Source organism: Nicotiana tomentosiformis, chromosome 3 (assembly GCF_000390325.3).
Source record: "Nicotiana tomentosiformis chromosome 3, ASM39032v3, whole genome shotgun sequence".
NCBI lineage: Eukaryota > Viridiplantae > Streptophyta > Magnoliopsida > Solanales > Solanaceae > Nicotiana > Nicotiana tomentosiformis.
Window position 1 is genome coordinate 13,497,299 of NC_090814.1, and position 21,583 is coordinate 13,518,881.

At 35.3% G+C, this 21,583-nt stretch overlaps 1 protein-coding gene and 2 long non-coding RNA genes across 3 annotated transcripts; 1 reads left to right on the forward strand and 2 right to left on the reverse strand.

Moving 5' to 3' along the window:
* Nucleotides 1–8,373: 8,373 nt before the first annotated feature.
* On the reverse strand, nt 8,374–14,088 carry LOC138908717 (uncharacterized). The gene is made up of 3 exons (XR_011415116.1): nt 13,567–14,088; nt 9,245–9,297; nt 8,374–8,765 (listed from the first exon to the last, which is right to left on the reverse strand). It is a non-coding gene; the product is annotated as an uncharacterized lncRNA (long non-coding RNA).
* Nucleotides 14,089–14,640: 552 nt separating this feature from the next.
* LOC104097717 (polyol transporter 5-like) lies at nt 14,641–20,916 on the forward strand. The gene is made up of 4 exons (XM_009604332.4): nt 14,641–14,938; nt 15,204–15,566; nt 18,350–18,805; nt 20,178–20,916. The coding sequence occupies exons 1-4, from the start codon at nt 14,785–14,787 to the stop codon at nt 20,798–20,800; spliced, it is 1,596 nt and encodes a 531-aa protein (XP_009602627.1). The 5' UTR covers nt 14,641–14,784; the 3' UTR covers nt 20,801–20,916.
* LOC138906975 (uncharacterized) lies at nt 14,691–15,272 on the reverse strand. The gene is made up of 2 exons (XR_011414591.1): nt 15,170–15,272; nt 14,691–15,115 (listed from the first exon to the last, which is right to left on the reverse strand). It is a non-coding gene; the product is annotated as an uncharacterized lncRNA (long non-coding RNA).
* Nucleotides 20,917–21,583: the final 667 nt, after the last annotated feature.

Below are 21,583 nucleotides of genomic sequence, written 5' to 3' on the forward strand. Positions count from 1 at the left end.
TTCCTAAAGGTGAATGTGGCAATATGTTATAAAAAAAATGAATAAAGACATGCAATGCCTGATTAGATGAATACCACACAACTCATCTCTAAGGGAGGTTTGAGTGAAATAAAGAGAATAAACATTATTGTGTGGTTACATGAATATATCATTGGTCGCGTACATGTGATACGCCAAAAAATTATATTTTGTTGTGCTTTATAAAAGGTTATTAAAGGAAAAATTAAAGCAAGAAATAATTTTGCTTATGATGATTTTGACCATGACAATTTATTATGATATAATTTCCTCCATGAAGGAGACATTTACCATATGAATGGTGTGATAAAAGATCTTGTAGTACAAAAGTTGTTAAGAGCTCCAGAAAAATTAATTTGTTACTACCCAGATGAATAAAATTATTCACGACATTGATATTGTAAAGTCTCAAAAGAAACTTTTTGAGTTTCAAATGTATAAGTCAAAGTGGTTGGTATATTGAGACTATAAATGAAAGAAATATTGAATATCTTCATATTTCTATAATCATAACGGGTAAATATGAAAGGTTACCCGATTTTCTTTTTATTTGTACTACACAAATATAAGCATGATGATGGAATCATATGTCACAAGTAAACTAGAGGTTTACTGAAATAAATATTAGTTGGCATGAACGGTTGACCATCCCGGTTCAATTATGATGCGAAATATTAATTAAGAATTACATTGGAATATATTAAAGAAATAGAAGATTTTTCAAGAATTCTCTTGTGCTGCTTATTCTCATGATATACCAGTTAAGGTTGGGATTGAATCCCTTAATTTCTGGAACAAATAAAAGGTGATAAATATATGGGTCTAGTCACCTACCATGTGGACCGTTTACTATTATATGATTTTAATAGATGCATCTATTCTATGGTCACATGTGCATTTTTTATCAACTTGCAGACATAAACGTCATAATGGTCGGGACAGGGCCTGCCATACCAATCAATACATATTCAAATTATACTGACCAAATAGGCAACTCCGAAATAAGTGGAGTGCACAAACACCTTCCGCTGAGCCGATAGCCTACTAGGAGAACTCTCAACCTATCTATCGGGACATGCGGGCATGAAACGCAGCATCCCCAGGAAAAAAGGACGTCAATACAAATAAAGTACCGAGTATGTAAGGCATGAAAGAAATATGGAGTAAGGAACTCAACCTGCAAGTCTGAATAGCTCTGTGAATCATGAAAAATTTATAATGTCATGCATGTACATATAAATGTCATTCCATGCATAGGTATATGCATACATAACATCATCAAGCCTCTGAGGGCATCCCATCATATCATCTCAGTCACTGTGGGCGAAATCATCATCGTATACCAGTTGATCAGGTGGTGGTGCGTATATAACGTCATAACCTTTTCTCATACCCTATATACATATAATATACGCATATATAACGTTATCTGGTCATGGGTCAATGTACATATATAAATGGATGCAATGCATAATAAAGTAAGTGAATAAGATCTCTCGGAATCAAGAACATAGGCAACCCTAGTACTTCTAGGAATAGAATTATTTGTGAAAGTTGCGTACTTGCTCATTTCTTGCATCATATGGATCATGCCAAAAAGAAAATAAGGGATAGACTTAACATACCTTATCACAATCTTTCCAATCACCAAGTTGAACTCTCATCTTCGTACCTTAATCTACAACAATAATAATAATACTATCATTAAGTTACGAAAGGTACAACTATCGCACAACGAACGACAAGCTTATTTTGTATTAAAACGGGCAGCATCTCCCCTATAATCCTTACTTCCTTCAAATTCAAGATAACACCAAACATAACAATATCAACATGTATACATTATTTTCCAACCTTATATACACCACAAAATACTACAAACAGCCCAACACATCCCAATCTCTTCATACACAAAACGACCACCGTAGTAGTGTCAAACGGCCCGAAAATATTGCGACGAACGATCATCCCACCACCCTGAATTTATGTGGTGTTTCTACACAACCTTACTCCTCCAAAACTCCACAAAATAGTAGTAAAATATGCAGACCAACAGCAACAACAAACAATCCACAAAACAGTCCGCTACAAGTGAATAACTCAAACTCACGACTTCCGATCACTGTCCCGTGAGTTCTAACTATTAGAAAATGTATTTATCAACCTTCCTTGATATTTAAATACTTAAATACAGAAATTACACGTTTTCTTAACTATAAAGTACCTTCCAAAACTCAAACTGGAATGAAAATGAGAGGCGATATAGCGATACTTACATCGTAGGGATCGTTTTAATGTTATCGTTTCTTGATTCTGTGCCTGGGATGATAATCTTGTTTGAAGATCTTACAGAGAGCTTAAGAGTAAAGTTAGGGAATTATTTGGTGTGTGTTCTGGAAAATTGAAGAATGAAACGAGATAAAGATATAAATATCCATTTTGTTTGGAAAGTCAAAAGGTGCTACTTGGCACCCTAGCATTGGTCCTTCTTCCAACGCTTATAACGTTTTATTCGGGTGTCGTATGAATAAACGGTTAAGAGCATTGGAAACTAAATTCCAAGACCTTTAATTTGGTATATAATATATCCCAAAAAGAACACATATAGCACATGAATTTTATTTCTCAAAAAACTCTATTACAAGCCAAATCTTTAGTCGCTTTTTCCGCAACTTTAATCCGATATTTTCCAAACTTCATATTTTCTATCAAAACATCATATATAGCCATATTATGACTTTAAAATCATTTAAATAATGATTAACAAGTCTCATATTCATTACGTCACCTTGGGACGCATAGGGTGTAACAATTGTTTCCCCTTAGAAACATTCGTCCTCGAATGTTAAACTCCCAGAAATCTATAGAAATTTTGGCAGAGTCCCCTATGTAACGGTACTACTACCAACCTATCATACAGCAAACCCAACAATACAAATCCACACAGGTCCACAATCATCAATAACACCAATGGCCTCACACGACCAATAATAATAACTAACATAAGAATTAAGTACCATATATGTGCCTAATGGTTGTAATGTCTCAGTCTGATCCTCCTCCGGAAGTGGAAACAAGTGAGGATACCTAGTCTTCATTTCTTCTTCAGCTTCCCAATTCATCTCCTCCACATTATTGTTAATCCAAAGTACTTTAATCGAAGCTACATCCTTAGTTCTTAATCTCCGAACTTGTCTATCTAGTATAGCAATGGGAGCTTCCTCATATGATATTTTCTATGTAACATGAACATCGTCAACTGGAATGACTTTAGAGGGATCTACAATACACCTAAAGAGCATTGACACATGAAATACTGGATGTACAAACTCCAATTTGGAAGGCAAGTCTAACTCATATGCTACTTGGCCTACTCTGCGTATAAAATTATAAGGTCCAATGTACCGAGGGCTAATCTTTCCTTTCTTACCAAATCTCATAACGTCTTTCATTGGTGATACCTTTAGGAATACCCAATCATCTACCTGAAACTCCAAGTCTCGTCGTCGATTATCTGCATAGGACTTCTGACGACTCTGAGCTGCTAATAGCCTTTCCCGTATAAGCTTAATCTTCTCAACTGTCTGTTGTACCAACTATGGTCCTACTAATATAGTTTCCCCAACCTCGAACCATCTTATAGGTGACCTACACTTTCGTCTGTAAAGAGCTTCGTATGGAGCCATCTGAATGCTGGAATGATAACTATTATTATATGTGAACTCAATAAGAGGAAGATGATCATCCCATCTACCCCTGAAGTACATCACATAAGCCCGTGGAAAATCCTCCAGTGTCTGAATAGTATATTCAGCCTGATCGTCTGTCTAGGGATGAAATGTTGTACTAAGACTTACCGGAGTCCCCAATGCTTTTTGGAAGGACCTCCAGAAATTAACTGTAAACTGAGCACCTCTATCTGAGATAATATATATAGTTACACCATGAAGTCGTACTATCTCCCTAATGTAATGCCTTGCATAATCCTCTGTTAAATAAATAGTCCTGACAGACAGAAAATGGGTTGATTTTGTAAATCTATTGACAATAACCCATATAGAATCAAACTTACGTTGGGTACGAGGTAAGTCTATGATGAAATCCATATTAATCACTTCCCATTTCCAAGTCGGAATCTTTATAGCCTATAATAATCCACCGGGTTTCTGATGCTCAATCTTAACCTACTGATAATTAGGGCACTGAGCAACAAACTCTATTATATCCTTCTTCATTTTGTCCCACCAGTATATTCCTCTGATATCATGATACATCTTTGTCGCTCCTGGATGGATAGAATAACGCGAATAGTGAGCTTCTCCCATAACCTGCTGGCGCAGCCCTACAACATCAGGGACACATAATCTTCCTCGATACCTAAAGACCCCATCTTCTGTAATCTCAAATGGTTTCTTCTCCTTCTGAGGGGTCATATACCTATAATGAACTAACACAGGATCCTCGTACTGGCATTCCTTCACTTCAGTTACTAAAGAGGATGTTGTCGTGTCATGAATAGTAACTCCGGTATCACCTGAGTCCAGTAATTGAACTCCAAGACTAGCTAGCTGATAAATCTCATGGGCTATCCCACACTTCTCTAGTTGTAAATATGATAGGCTGCCCATAGATCTACGGCTGAGGGTGTCAGCTACTACAATCGCCTTCCCCGGATGGTATAAATTATCAACGTCATAGTCTTTCAGTAGCTCCAACCATCTTCTTTGGCATAAATTCAATATCTTTTGATTGAAGATATATTGAAAGCTCTTATGATCCGTATAAATATCAACATGAATGACATATAAATAGTTCCTCCACATCTTTAGTGCATGAATCACTACGGCTAACTCTAAATTGTGGGTCGGATAATTCTTCCCGTGCTTTCTTAGTTGTCTTTAAACATAAGCAATTACTTTTCATGGTCGTTCTGCCACTTGTTTCATGAATACAAGGCTTATCTCATTACCCACAAATACTAGAATTTCCTGTAACTCATATGATCTCAAATATCATCTTTTGATTTTTTTTTTCTTCCCATTCATTAGCTACGATAGGTGCCACTTTCTAATGGAGTGCATACAATGTTGTTGTGAGACTTTTGTTACAAGACCATTTCTTCCTTATGTCACTATGCTTAAGTTAAAGTCTTCTTCCTTATTCCCTCAGCTAGTCTTTCTTTGTAGTACTTAAGAGAGACACTTTGACTCCTGTAAAGCTGCGAGCTTATTACATTGTATATCCGAAAGAATTTTTTTGACGTTCTTACTCACCTATAATTATCCTTAATTACTTACCTTCGCGCCCTTGAGCTCGTAAGGTTGATTCTGAATTGAAATTTTTTACTGTCTTATCAGTGGCACCATTATTTTTTTTCGTAACACTTATACGGTACATTTAACAACCCCAACTCCTATATGAATATTTTCCAAGGATTACGATGTCATCATATTTGCGAGACTGAATTCCCTATGTTGGGTTTCACTATGTTTATCTTGCACAACTTGTTGATTTGTCTATATCCTCTTGTTTATCCATGGCTAGGCTCTTCCTGAATTAATTACTAACTACACGTTAGTCCATTCTCATATCTATATTCTACGTAATCTCTCTTGGGTTATATACTTTGTCTTAACTTACCTCGCACACTGGCTCCTTATGTATCCAGTGTTCATTTGCACTTATTTATCAATAACATCTAGTGATGGAACCCTTACTGCCTCTCTCCGTCGTCACGCTTACATAATGTTCTGGAGTCGTATCATATCCGTAGGATCTGAATAAATGCAATCTCATTCCTTTCTCCTTTCTACCACATTCTTCCTTTACTATCCCATAGTTACCTTAACCACATAACTCTGACTTAATATCATATCACATCATCTTCCCCCTTTAGGGGAATACTAACATTTATTGCTATGAAGATTTACCTATAAATGTTTAACCTCTTCATATTTGGCGTCTTTTCACATCTTCACAGACTCTTACTTGCCTTGCGGTAGCCCTTCTGTACCAGGGATAATTTAATTTCTTACATACAAAGGTGACACATAGTGTAACTGGTACACTTAGTCCCTTAAGCTTAACTCTGCTCGCAGTGCTCGTTTTAGGGAAGCGTCTTCCTGAATGACCTTTAAAGGTTATTCTTCTGTTGTCCATTCAATTATCGTCGGAACGCGATCTCTGAAATTCTCACGATGTCAACTATTATCAAATCATTCAGTCCCGAATCTATGTTCAGTTTATCTTATTCACTTGTCCATACTAATTTCTATTATTTCGGGGGTCTAACTTTTCCTTCTGGTAATCACGTATGAGTCACTAACTCATTTCTCAAAATGGGGACACTTTATGGCTTATACTCTTTTATTGTCTCAAGGCCTGTAACTTCTTGTCATTTCCTTCACTTGACTATAGAATTTGTAGTCCTCTCATATTTTGATTTACCGTTATCATCTATTTATCACATCTTACTCATAATGCTTCATTTACTTTCTTCTTATTCTCCTGCTAATATTTCTGTCTATCACCTTATTATGAAAGCTTCTTCAAAACATTCTTTCACTTTTAGCCTCCCCCCCCCCCTTGATTCAATTCACTGGCTCTTCGGGTCGCCTAACACTACCTCTTTACTAGGGACGAAAGCCATACAAAGGTAAATATTTATCCCTTCTAGGGTTCCAATGCCAATCTTCTGAAATTTCTGAACATTCTAGTATCATATCTGATTGTACTATTCTAGAGTGCACCATCTGGGTGTCTCACAAGGAGAACCATTACCACATTTGCAATATCCCTCGGAAATGTGAGCTAATGATAACAATCCATCCACAATTTTGGGTTACTTTAACCCCAGCTGGATGCCGATATCCCATCCTTCTCTTAGGCCTCATTTGGTTGCACTTAATGGAGGTCTAAATCTTAATCATTCAGATCTAAGACATTAAGTGCGTTTATTTTTAAAGTCTGAATCTTAACCATTTAGATGTTAATCATTAAGTGTTTTTGTTTTTTTTACTTCACAGCCACTTAATGGGTTTGAATAGGTCTATATGATTAAGATCTATAACAAAGACTTAATTTCATTAAGATGGTATCACTCACATTCATTACCAACTGCCATACTAACTGTCATCACTGCCTACCATTATCAACTACTACCCCCACCATCACCACCATCCTCAACCATAACCGCCACTACTACCACCACTCACCACCCCCATCACCATCAATAACCATAGCCAGCATTGTCCACCATTATAAACTACCACCACCAACCATTATTAGCTATCACCATCTACCACCACCATCCTCAATCAAAATCGTACATTATCGCTTCCAATCACCACTAGATACTATCTAAAACCACCACTATTAGATTAATTAGTATTTTATTCAATTTTATGTTTATTAATTTTTAAATAAAGATAAATTATATATATTCAGATGTGTATTTAGATTCAGATGTCTTAATCTTAATACACATCTGAATATTCAGTTATGTATTCAGATTCAGACGTCTTAATCTTAAAAAAATAAATTAGGCCTTAAATTATATATGTTAGCTCCCACAAGGCATAACTGAAATGGGTGTTGTCAAGTGAATATATCTTTGATATTGTTGAAAGTAACTCAGAATACTTATATTTCTCTGCCTGAATTGTAAATACATATAATATTCAATAACTAGGTACCTCGTATCCTTCTTCACCTAGCTTCTTTTACTTGTTGAAACTTGTATCTACCTTCTGATTCTCTCGTTGCTTTTTACTATAGGGGTAGATAGATATTCATGCCTTAGCGCTCCTTATCAAGAAGCTCACACGCCGTAGTACACACATAATCTACTGAAGGCCTTACATTTACTTATCATAAGCATGATGCAAAATCGATGACTCAACTCTTCCACAGCCACATTCAATCTCTTACCAACTGTCTTTCTAGATGTAGATATCGTTGTATAACGAATATAATAGAATTTAGGATTCTGAATTTCTTACAATTGATCTCTACCACACGATCTAGAGTAAGAAGAAAGAGTGACAATCCTAAATTCCATGTAACCTCCTGCTTATAAGTATGGTGTAGTACACACCCATAAACAAGACTCTACTAGACACGGCTTGTAAACTCCCTAGGATAGAACTTCTCTGATACCACTTTTGTCACGATCCAAACTGTAGGGCCGCGACGGGCACCCGGTGCCTTACACAACCGAGTACTAATGTAACATATCTTTCTTATCATACCGTCATGGGTAAGTGGCCCAGAAGGTCCGTCATGAGATAACGAGAATAAAACATAAGGGAATACTAGACATAGGACGACCCAACATGATATAAAAACTCATGCATGTGACATACGGGCCTATAAGGCCGACATGATCATTTGTATACTCAAAACATAGGCTGATAAGGCCATACACGTATCCATATACGTGACATTTGTCTAAGAGTCTCTAATACTACATAAACATCATAAAGGTCGGGACAAGGCCCCGCCATACCAATCAATACATATTCAAATTATACTAACCAAATAGGAAACTCCGGAACAAGTGGAGTGCACAAACACCTTCTGCTGAGCAGATAGCCTACTAGGAGAACTCTCAACCTGTCTATCGGGATCTGCGGGCATCAAACACAGCGTCCCCAGGAAAAATGGACGTCGGTACAAATAAAGTACCGAGTATGTAAGGCATGAAAGAAATATGGAGTAAGGAACTCAACCTGCAAGTCTGAATAGCTCTGTGAATCATGAAAAATTTATAATGTCATGTATGTGCATATAAATGTCATATCATGCATAGGTATATGCGTACATAATATCATCAAGCCTCTGGGGGTATCCCATCATATCATCTCAGTCGCTGTGGGCAAAATCATCAACGTATATCAGCTGATCAGGTGGTGGTGCGTATATAACACCATAACCTTTTCTCATACCTCATATACATATAATATACGTGTATATAACGTCATCTGATCATGGGTTAATGTACATGTATAAATGGATGCAATACATAATGAAGTAAGTCAATAAGATCACTCGGAATATCATAAGACTCGTGAACATACGATATGATAGTAGGACATATGGGGAATCAAGAATATAGGCAAACCTAGTACTTCTAGGAATAGAATTATTTGTGAAAGTTGTATACTTGCTCATTTCTTGCATCATATGGATCATGCCAAAAAGGAAAGAAGTGATAGCCTTAACATACCTTATCACAATCTTTCCAATCACCAAGTTGAACTCTCCTCTTCGTACCTTAATCTACAACAACAATAATAATAATACTATCATTAAGTTACGAAAAGTACAACTATCGCACAACGAACGACAAGCTTATTTTGTATTAAAACGGGAAGCATCTCCCCTATAATCCTTACTTTCTTCAACTTTAAGATAACACCAAACATAACAATATCAACATTTATACATTATTTTATAGCCTTATATACACCACAAAATATTACAAATAGCCCAACACATCCCAATCTCTTCATACACAAAACGACCACCGTAGTAGTGTCAAACAGCCCAAAATTATTACGACGAACAACTAGCGCACTACCCTGAATTTATGTGGTGTTTCTACACAGACTTACTCCTCCAAAACTCCAAAAAATAGAAGTAAAACACGCAGCCCAACCACAACAAAAAATAATCCACAAAACAGTCCGCTACAAGTGAATAACTCGAACTCACGGCTTCCGATCACTGTCCCGTGAGTTCTACCTATTAGAAAACGAATTTATCAACCTTTCTTGATATTTAAACACTTAAATACAGAAAGTACATGTTTTATTAACTATGAAGTACCTTCCAAAACTCAAACTACAAAGAAAAATAGAGGCGATATAGCGATACTTACGCCATAGGGATCGTTTAAATATTATCGTTTCTTGATTTCGTGCCCGGAATGATAATCTTAGCTTAAGAGTAAAGTTAGGGGTCTTATTTGGTTGTGTGTTCTGGAAAATTGAAGAATGAAACGAGATAAAGATATAAATATCCATTTTGTTTGAAAAGTCAAAAGGTGCTACTTGGCACCCTAGCATTGGTCCTTCTTCCAACGCTTATAACTTTTTATTTGGGTGTCGTATGAACGAACGGTTAAGAGCATTGGAAACTAAATTCCAAGACCTTCAATTTGGTATATAATATGTCCCAAAAAGAATACATATAGCACATAAATTTTATTTCTCAAAAAGCTCTGTTACAAGCCAAATCTTTAGTCGCTTTTTCCGCAACTTTAATTCGATATTTCCCAAACTTTATATTTTCTATCCAAACATCATATATAGCCATATTATGACTTTAAAATTATTTAAATAATAATTAATAAGTTTCATATTCATTACGCCACCTTGGTACGCACATGGTGTAACACTCACTGCTCTAGAGTGGTATTCACATCCAGCATCAGCTTGGTGCAAGGGGGACTCGGGGTTTGGCCGCTTCGGGGCCACTGGCTGCAGCAGACCTAGTCCGATTACCTTTTGAAACGAACTTGAATATGATTCACCAATTGGGATGAACTGATGCCTTCTGAGGGGATCTCTTGGGCGAGGATTATATTGGGGAACATTTGGTTGGGGATTATATGGAGCTTGGTAGGGTCGGGAATTTTTGGGATGTGAAGCTCGGTTTTGTGTATAATGCTCTAGCCGCGTGTAAGGTTGCGCACTCATCACTGTATAGGGAGGCAGTGTCATGGAATAAGCATCATATTGATGGGGATAATAGTGTTGTGGGACTTTAGGAAGCATATATGATTGGTTGAATAACTTGCGGGCCCCCTCGAGCTCAAAGCCATCATGGTTCCCTCTTCCTCCCTAGTTATATTCATCAAACACCCCCGAACCAATTTGAACGGTCTGCCATGTGGCCTTAAAGGCAGCATGACTCAAGATTCGACCTGTTTTTAAATCATTTTCGATCATCTCCCCAATTTTGATAGCTTCGGCAAACGGGTTACCCATCATGTTCCGGAAGTAGTCCGCCTCTTGCGCATGTAGAAAGACCATAACCATTTATGCTTCGTCCATTGGAGGTTTTTCCCTGTCGGCTTGCTCGCACCATTTGACAGTATACCCATACAAGTTTTCCACGATTTTCTTTTTCAAATTGGACAAAGAGTTCTATTTTTCGCTCTTGATTTTTTTCTTTTTTTGCTCTTTGTTATTTTTTTGTCACTCCTTTCTTTCTTTTTCTTTTTCTATTTTTTTTTCACACGGTTTATTAATGGTTATGATCGAATCCGATGAGGATTGCCTACGTATCATGACGCCGATCTTGCGGGTTGAATGAACCCGATCCCATTTTTCTTTTTCTTTTTTTTTTATAAAGATTTTTAAATATATTTTTTTAGTTTTGTTTTATGGAATTTGAAATTTTTCTTTTTAAAAGAAAGAATTCTAAAGAGGAAGAAAATACTTTGAACTTTGATTTGAAATTTTTTTTTTCGAATGAAAGACTTTGGAAAAGAAAGAAAATATTTTTGGATTTAAATTTTTCTTTTTGGATTTTCTAAGGAAAGAATTCTATTTTTGAAGGGAATTAAGGGAAGGGAAAATATTTTTGAATTTTTTTCTTTTTGAAAATCGGGGTTGGAACCGATGAGGTTTGCCTACGTATCTCACATCCGGTGAGAATCAGACCCGCATAGTTCGGTTAGTTTTTCAGGACTGGGGAAAAATGTCATTTTTGAAAATCTGGAGTCATTTGTGACCACCTTCTAAAAATTCGTTAGAGTTTCAGAATCTTTTTTTTCTTTTTTAAAAATACTGGGATTTTCAGGAACCAGGTCAATTTTCTCTTTTCTGTTTTTTTTGGTTTTCTTTCCCTATTCTAGAAGTCTGTCAACCTGCAAGCCAAAATAAAAAAAATGCACAAGTAACACGTAAAATGTATCAAGATGGTATTTTATATTGGAGCAAAATCAAATGCACGTGATGCAAACAAACGTTCCTACTAGGTATTCGGCATGCGGCTATGTTATTCTAGGTTTAAATCCTGGGATGTGTTATTCTATACCTGGCTTACCCGAGCGGACAACTCGAGTCGGGAAAGGGGGAGGGGGGGAATACAAAAGTTTTACCGTCTTTGTAACTTGTCCGATCCTCGTTCTAAAATTAGGGGTATGACTCTAACAGAAAAGAAGTCATGCGAAGCGCATGCTCCCAGAAGATTTAGAAGACTTAGAGAGAAGAAGGGTGCCGTAACAATTTTATATACACTTCATACAATATCAAAGCGGTAAAAAGCGGGATTTAGCACATTAGGCTCAAACATGTAAAAATCAGATAATAAACCAAAGCCAAATATAATAGTTATTCTAAGCTCGAATTCTGGACCCTGAACCAGAAGTTCTGGGTTCTTTTCCCAGTAGAATCGCCAGAGCTGTCACACCTTATTTTTCCCGAGGGAATAGGGGGGGTTTTCAATTAAAGTGACATTGTTCGAAATAAGATTATTTATATAAATTAGAGTCGCCACTAGGAATAATTTATGGTGTCCCAAGTCACTGGTTTATTTTAGATCCTAAATCAAGGAAATTTGACTTTGTTTTAAAGTCCGCGAAAACCAGAAGACATGGTAAGGAATTCTGTTAACCCGGGAGAAGGTGTGAGTCACTCCCGGATTCCGTGATTTTAGCACGGTCGATTTACAATTACACATGGCTTAATTATCTGAATCATTACATGTTTAAAACCTTTCATGCATTACCGTTTTTAATTATTTATTTAACCGCTTTTAGTATTTATAGAGTTATTTTTGAATTAGTTACGATATCGTACACTTGTCGTTTTGGTACACATTGCAAACCGCGCCACGTAAAATGCACCCGGAATTTACAATATGTTTATTATTATTATTATTATTTGAAGTTTTGGTCAAGTCGCGTGAATACATACTCGAATTGGGATTTACGTATCATGACTATGCCACAGAAACCGTACTCATAGTTACGATGATTTATTATTAATCGCGACTAAAGCAAGGTACGATGAATTCTTTTCCTAAAAAAACTAATTTTGTTAAAAATTATGTGACTAAATTAATACTCCTATAGTAATAATCAAATATCTAAGAAGACTAAGCCATAAGGGAGTGAACAGTGAATGACATGAATGAAACAATTGAATACGGTAGGGATGGATCTTTAATAAACTTTCATCAACCAAACACTCAACCGATTAATTTAGGATATTTAACAAAATGGAACAATCGAAAGTGTTTTTAATTCTTAATAGAAAAATTCACGGCTCTTACGACAGAATTCTAATTTCTAATAAACAAACTACATTCTTTCTTGTTCAAGCAATAAACAAAGACGTTCATCCGCATACTAACAAATACAATCTACTAAGCATTTACCAAAGACAAATACTAAACATGGTGTGAGCAAACAAAAGATTAAATTAAAATTAATAACATGCTTATCAGAAATGTGACATTTTATTCAAACTCAAAGCCACTTAACCAAGACATCGCAGCAGTGTTTTAACGAGGAAGATTAGTAGAGTGCAAAATAACCTTTTAGCAAGGAAAATCTGACTTTGTTTGCTCAAAACTGAAAGATGACCAAGACCGTGACTTTGGAACCTCGACTTCGAAGATCGCCGGAATTTGACGAACCTCGGACGTACTCGACTAGGCCTGGACGTTTTTAATGGCAGAGATTTGGACTGTTTTTGCCATTGATTTTAATGGAGTTTTCAAGTGGGTTCAAGGTGGACTTAGAGGCTGGTCTCAAGTGGAAATATGGGACTGTTGTGGGACTGATTTGGGATCTATTTAAGGACTGTTTTTAGCTAGTTTTAAGCTGAAATTTTGTGGGAGATTTCACTGGTTCTTTGGTGAAGAAGCAGTGGATTCTCACTCTATTTTTTGTCCCTCCGTTTTTCTCTCGTTTTTAAGCGATTTTTCAGCTTCTTCCATTTTCGTGTTCTCGGTGTGTGTTTATATAATGTGATAAGGAGATGAGTGGGGAAAATTCAAGCTGGTCAAAAATTAAGTGCTCACATGGACTATTACAAGACACAAGAAATATGAGGTTGAGTTATTAAATTCTCAATCTAATCCATAGCCTTTATAAATAGTGTATTGCGTGCAGAATAGACTTGATGGATGGAGATATATGAGCGTGGAGTGGGACTGATCCTATGAAATTTGTGGCAAAGTTTCTAGAGCACTCATGAAAACCAGGCGCGCGCATGACCTCTTAGTGCAAAATCGCAATTACAAAGATTGTGCGAGTATAATGTGATAAATAAGACTCTGGGCTTACAAAAGAATTTTAGTTCGAGTTCTAAACTTCACCAATTGTTCTATAAGCGTAATCTTATTTTTTTTATGTTTCGTTCACAGTCTACGAGACGCCAGATTCGATGCATTGTACACATGTAAAAAAATCCAAAAAATATACTATAATTCTATTCCTTTTGAGAAATGTGAGGATTGTTAGACAATGAGTTTATCTCAAAAGGAAGTGTTGAAATTCTATTAAAAATGTTAAATTCATTTCTATCGGCATTTAGTGTGTGATGATTATTTATATTCTAGCTATTAGCCCATTATGACCAATAATTAGCTATTATAATATTCTTATCTTTTCTTACCCATACATACATTTTCATTCCTTTTGTGAAGATGAATATGATTTTTCCTTTTGTGAGTGAGATCAAGTATATAGAAAATACTCTCTTTTCTCATATGTATCTGTAACTCTTTCTTTCTTTCTTGCCGACTCTAATGGAAAATCAAAATCTTGATAAAAGCGTCATCTCCGACCAACCTCGGGAAATACCTTTTCAAGAATCTGTTCCTTGTAAAAACCCAAAAAGAAACAAATATGCTTTTGCTTGCTCTCTTTTAGCCTCTATGACATCCGTTTTATTAGGTTATGGTAAGATATTCCGTTTCAATTCTCTATATTACTATCATGATGTTGTTACATATATATGTGTAGAATAGGTGAATTTAAAATAAATTTGATCTTATTGTATGTATATAACTCAATTTTCTTTACCTGTGTATACATAAATCGAATCAAAAGTTATCAATTCAGTTGAACTCATATAACCTGTATAACCTGTCTTAAATCCGATCGACTTCAATTCAGTTGAACGCATAGAACCTGTCTTAAATCGAATCGACTTTGGTCTATGCAGATACGGGAGTGATGAGTGGAGCAGTGATTTACATAAAGGAAGACCTTAAAATCTCAGATGTACAAATCGAAATCCTTGTGGGAACAATCAACATATACTCTCTTGTGGGTGCTGCTCTAGCTGGTCGAACCTCAGATTGGATAGGTCGTCGATATACCATTATTTTTGCCTCTGCAATATTTTTTGCAGGAGCAATATTGATGGGATTTGCTACAAACTATGGTTTTCTCATGTTTGGTAGGTTTGTGGCTGGTATTGGAGTTGGATATGCTCTTATGATTGCACCAGTTTATACTGCTGAGGTTGCCCCGGCTTCTTGTCGTGGGTTTTTCACTTCTTTCCCTGAAGTTTTCATCAATGGAGGTAATTAATTAAGCTTTCTCTCTTCTTTATTTTTTTTTTATTTTTCTGTATCAACAACAACAATAAATCCAATGAATTCCACCAAGAAAGAGTAGGGAAGGTATTGTATACCCCTATCCTGAGAGTTATTCCGAAATATAAATTTAAAAAAAAAAAAAAAAACAGTGACAATTGACAACTTTTTTTTGTGTGTGTGGTTATATTCAATGATATGGACTTTTGTCGTCTTCTTAGAATGATGAAATGAATTTTTGGCTGTTTTCCTCTTGGATGAGGTATTCATTTTCCAACGATGATCATAAAGGAGTGGAGTATGTATTATCGTGCTACAATTTTGCGAACGTACTTTTCGCTTTATACTGTAGTTATGCAAATTCAAGATTTTTTTACTCATAATTGCACAGATCTCTCTCCGGGTTTCGCCACATCACACTCACCTCCCTTGTGGTTTTCAATATTATGCTTACCTCCTTTATTTTGATTTTTTTGTAACCATTTTTTAAACTCATTTAAAATAAATATAAATAAAATACAATTTGACAGATTTTGCCCTTTTTAATGTTAAAAATACAAACCAACCTAACATATATACACTCCTACCTGTATATTTCCTTTTAGTAATGAGATGATATTTTAAACTACAAATAAACTATAATTGTTAAGCTTTTAATTTATTCTATGTAACAAAACTACTAAAATATATTTTATTGTTATTACTGAAGAAGGTTATCCAATTTGTAAAATGTATATGGAATGAGATAGTTACGGTATCCCCGTAGCTTGACTTGCAAATATATAATATACTCATGACAAAAGGCAAGAGTTGGTGACAACATTTACGAAGCTACGTTATTAATATTCGACATTAGTCTCTTCCTATTTTATTTATTTTATTTTTCAAAAATATTCCAAACATATCCAAACAAAATAGCGGCTACGTCGGTTTCATTAGTTCTTATGTTGTTTTCAAGGACCATTTTGATGACATGAAAAATCAAACTTTCTCTAACACTCGAGTAATTAAATTCAAAGTAATTTCTCTAATTGAAAAAAATTAACATTAAAAAGGGCAAATCTATCAAATTATATTTTATTTATATTTATTTTAAATGAGTTTAAAGAATGGTTACAAGAAAATCAAAATAAGGGAGGTAGGCGTAATATTGTAAACCACAAGGGAGGTGAGTGTGATAGGGCGAAACCTGGAGGGAGGTCTCTGAAATTATCCGTTTTTTTAATGGTTTCATGATAAACTATTTTTATTTGGACTAATTTTAATTATTACATTATCCGTACAATTAATGGGCATATCAGGTTATTAAAGTACTACTTTTTAATTTTATGTGACATTTATTATTTAGGAAGTCAAATAAGATTTTCTTTGACCATATCTTTTTGCAAATTTTTTTTTAAATATTTTAATCTATGAGCTATTGTGACCTATAATATTTTTTTGTGTAGCCTCTAAATATGTATTAGTTTTAAAAAAAATAAAAACTCTATGCTCCGCTTCACACCGAACATAATTAGTTAGTTTGACACTCGTACTCTTTTTTCTACTCATGATGCTAAACTAACGTTATCATATTGTATAGGAGTACGTCTAGATATTTAATTACTCCAAACTAATGGCCAGATTGAATTCGCTTATAATATTTACAGTGAGAGAGTGTATAACTTAAACTCCAATTCAAAAGGTAATTAATTGACACGTGAGGTTTGCCCTAGTGGTTTGAGCACCTCCACCATCAATTGGTAAGTTGAGCAGTTGAGGGTTTGAGGTTTTATTTGTTTGCACTTAATGGAGGTCTGAATCTTAATCATTCAGATCTTAATATTAAATGCGTTTGTTTTTAAAGTCTCAATCTTGATCATTCAAATCTTAATCATTAAGTATGTTTGTATTTTTTACTCCACAACCACGTAATGGGTTTGAATAGGTTTGTATGATTAAGATCTATAACAATGACTTAATTTCATTAAGATACTAACATCCACATTCATTATTAACTGTCGCTACCGCCTACCATTATCAGCTACCACCACCACCATCCTCATCCATAACCGTCACTACTACCACCACCCCTACCTCCATTATCCTCAATCACAATCATATACTGTCTCAGTGAATAAGTAAACAATTGAATTGGTTCAATTGTATGGTGCCAGCGAAATCGATTGCTTTTGCTAATTCGAATTGAAGGGTGATATAAAATCGGTCTATTTCCGACCACCACAACTACCACAACCAACCACCCCATCACCATCAACAACCATAGCCGGCACCGTACACCATTATAAACTACCACCACCTACCATAACTATTATAAACTACCACCACCCACCATAACCATCCTTAATCACGACCATAACCACCACCACCAGAATCGCTACCAATCACCACTAGCTATTACCTAAAATCACCATAATCAACCAAAACTACCACCAATCACTGCCTCTAGTCGGCACTCACAAGTACCTCCGTTAGCCATCACCATATATATATATATGATAGAATATTAGATTAACTTATTTTATTTGAATTTTATGTTTATTAATTTTTAAAGAAAGATAAATTTTATATATTCATATGTTTAAAAACAAACAATCTTAATATTCAAATGTGTATTCAAATCTTAATACATATCTTAATATTCAAATGTGTATTCATATTCAGTTATCTTAGAGGGAACACTGTATATCCTTGTGATATGGTGGTGGAGTGGGGTTAAAAAAGGTAGTAATTATTACTTTCCTGCCTCTCTTTTCTTCCCTTTTGGCAGGTGTGTTACTTGGTTACGTATCAAACTATGCATTTTCCAAGCTGCCCACGAAATTGGGATGGCGATTCATGCTTGGAATTGGTGTCATTCCATCAGTCTTCTTAGCCCTTGGTGTTCTTGCCATGCCCGAGTCACCTCGTTGGCTAGTCATGCAAGGTCGTCTAGGAGACGCTAAACGAGTTTTAGACAGAACGTCAGACACATTAGAAGAGTCCAAAATGAGATTAGCTGACATAAAAGAAGCTGCTGGTATACCACAAGACTGCCAAGATGATAGTATAGTTTCTGTCACACGACGTAGTTCTCATGGTGAAGGTGTATGGAGAGAATTGTTCCTCCATCCTACCCCTGCTGTTCTTCATATTCTCATTGCAGGCATCGGTATTCATTTCTTCCAACAAGCAAGTGGTATAGATGCTGTGGTGTTGTACAGTCCGAGGATATTCGAGAAAGCAGGTATGTACATATATATTGTTGAACTGCCTGATTTGCATATCTAAAAGTTTAAGTTAGAAAAATATCATTTTATTTACTTAAGGAAAAATGGCACACTCTAATATATGAAATATCTTAATTTTACTTCCATTATATATACTTTGGGGACCACTCATGCTCTTGTTCTCAACAAGTCTTCTTGTACTTGTCTTTGACTCTATTGAAGCTCCAACTTGAATTATAACTTAGGATACTTTTCAACATAGCTAATATTGTTGATGGGTAAATTTGGACTTTTTCTTGAATAAATTTGACACAAGGATATGCGCCTAGTTCAAGCTGGAGCTCCATATATATAAATCAAGGGCAAATAAAAGATACAATTTGCTAACGTCAAGAGTATGGATGACTCTAAGTATAACAGAGGGAAAAATCATTTAGCGTAGTAGTTAAATTTGAACTTCTTCTCTATACTTAATTATTCTTTTTCATGAGTCAAGCTTTGATAATGGGTGACGATGAAAATTGAAATCAAAATCCTCGGTATGCTCTAATATTTTGTTGAACCATGTGACCATATCATTTAAAAGCTTAATTAAGTTGTTATATATAGAGGGTACACTTAATCTCATTTTCAACGTAACATGCATTACTAAAGACAACGACAGACTACTAGCAACTATATATAGTTGAGTTCAATTGTGTTGTTGATTATATATTGCATCTATGTTTGTCGCTCTAATACCATGTTAAAAAGTGTCTACTTTACTTGAAAGTTTAACTAACTAGACAGCTCACACGTTTACTTAATTCATTATACCTTCGACAGACATTACTAAAGACAACGATAGAATACTTGCAACTATATATAGCTGAGTTCAATTGTGCTGTTGATTATATATTGTATCTATGTTTGGCTGTATGCTCTAATACCATGTTAAAAAGTGTCTACTTTACTTGAAAGTTTAACTTACTAGACAGCTCACACGTTTACTTAATTCATTATACCTTCGACAGACATTACTAAAGACAACGACAGAATACTTGCAACTATATATAGTTGAGTTCAATTGTACTGTTGATTATATATTGCATCTATGTTTGTCCGTCTGCTCTAATACCATGTTAAAAAGTGTCTACTTTACTTGAAAGCTTAACTTACTAGACAGCTCACACGTTTACTTAATTCATTATACCTTCGACAGACATTACTAAAGACAACGACAGAATACTTGCAACTATATATAGTTGAGTTCAATTGTACTGTTGATTATATATTGCATCTATGTTTGTCCGTCTGCTCTAATACTATGTTAAAAAGTGTCTACTTTACTTGAAAGCTTAACTTACTAGACAGCTCACACGTTTACTTAATTCATTATACCTTCGACAGGCATTACTAAAGACAACGACATACTACTTGCCACTATAGCTGTTGGATGTATGAAGACATTCTTTATCTTGATAGCTACATTCTTGGTAGACAAAGTTGGAAGAAGAGTTTTACTTCTATCAAGTTGCGGTGGTATGATTCTCTCCTTATTAGGCCTAGCAACTGGCTTAACCATAATTGATCACTCAGATCATAAGCTAAAATGGGCAATAGTCCTTTGCATATGTACAACATTATCTAGTGTTGCTTTCTTCTCAATTGGCATGGGTCCTATTGCATGGGTATACAGTTCAGAAATCTTTCCATTGAGATTAAGAGCTCAAGGTTGTAGTATAGGAGTGGCAGTGAATAGAGCAATGAGTGGAGCAATTTTGATGACATTCATATCATTGTACAAGGCTATTAGTATTGGAGGGGCTTTCTTCTTGTACACTGGAATTGCAGTAATTGCTTGGATTTTCTTTTACACATTGTTACCAGAAACACAAGGTAGAACACTAGAGGAGATGGAGGAATTGTTTGGTACTTTCTTTAAGTGGAGATCTACTATGAAAGAGTTGAAGAAAAACAAAGTGGAAAGTGATGGTAGTGCTCAAGTTCAGATGGAAAATAGCCAGCCTTAAATAGTGATTGTACTACTTAATATTAACTAGTCAGAATTTGAACACATAACATGCACATTTTAGCTTTTCTTTTTTGTTTTCTAAGTACATGAAAAACGTCCCAGATATTATGCTAATTGTGCCCCATATATTATTTGAAGTCTTCAAAACTCTTTACCCTGTTTCCATAAATTTCTAACTACCTCATATTGCAAAAAGTTTTGTTAATTTTATAATAAGCAAAGCACGTGTAAGAGATCACTAGTTTACATAGAGATCTTCTAAATTGAGTTGTTGAGGAAAACATAACTATAACTTCTTGGAAAACCTTTTTCTTTTGTATATCCATCTACAGAATTTGATATTTATTTGCTCAAGTAATCTAGATTTGCGTCACATAAGATCCATTAATGGAAAAATGGTTCCTATAATAAATTTTCTATTCCCAAGGCTCAAACATGAAACCTCTAAGGATGTTCCCGAAATCTGAAAAGTGAATCGACAAATGATGCAACAACCAGAAATACTAGTTGGGTCCAACCGGATATTCTAACAATGGGGTCCAACCCATTGTTAGAACAAAGAAAGAAGAAGTAAAATAGGCATGTGCTTATGGATAGCCCCGGCAGAGAGCCTTGGGGCCAAAGGCTAGATTTGTGGTAGTATTCTTGGAGACTAAGTTTTACTTCTTAAGACACATCATCAGAAAGAGAGAAAGAAAAGTGACGCATCGTAGACGGGATATAAGAAAATACTCATTGAGAAAAATAGAGAGTATGAGCGATATTATAGTGAGGTAAAAAT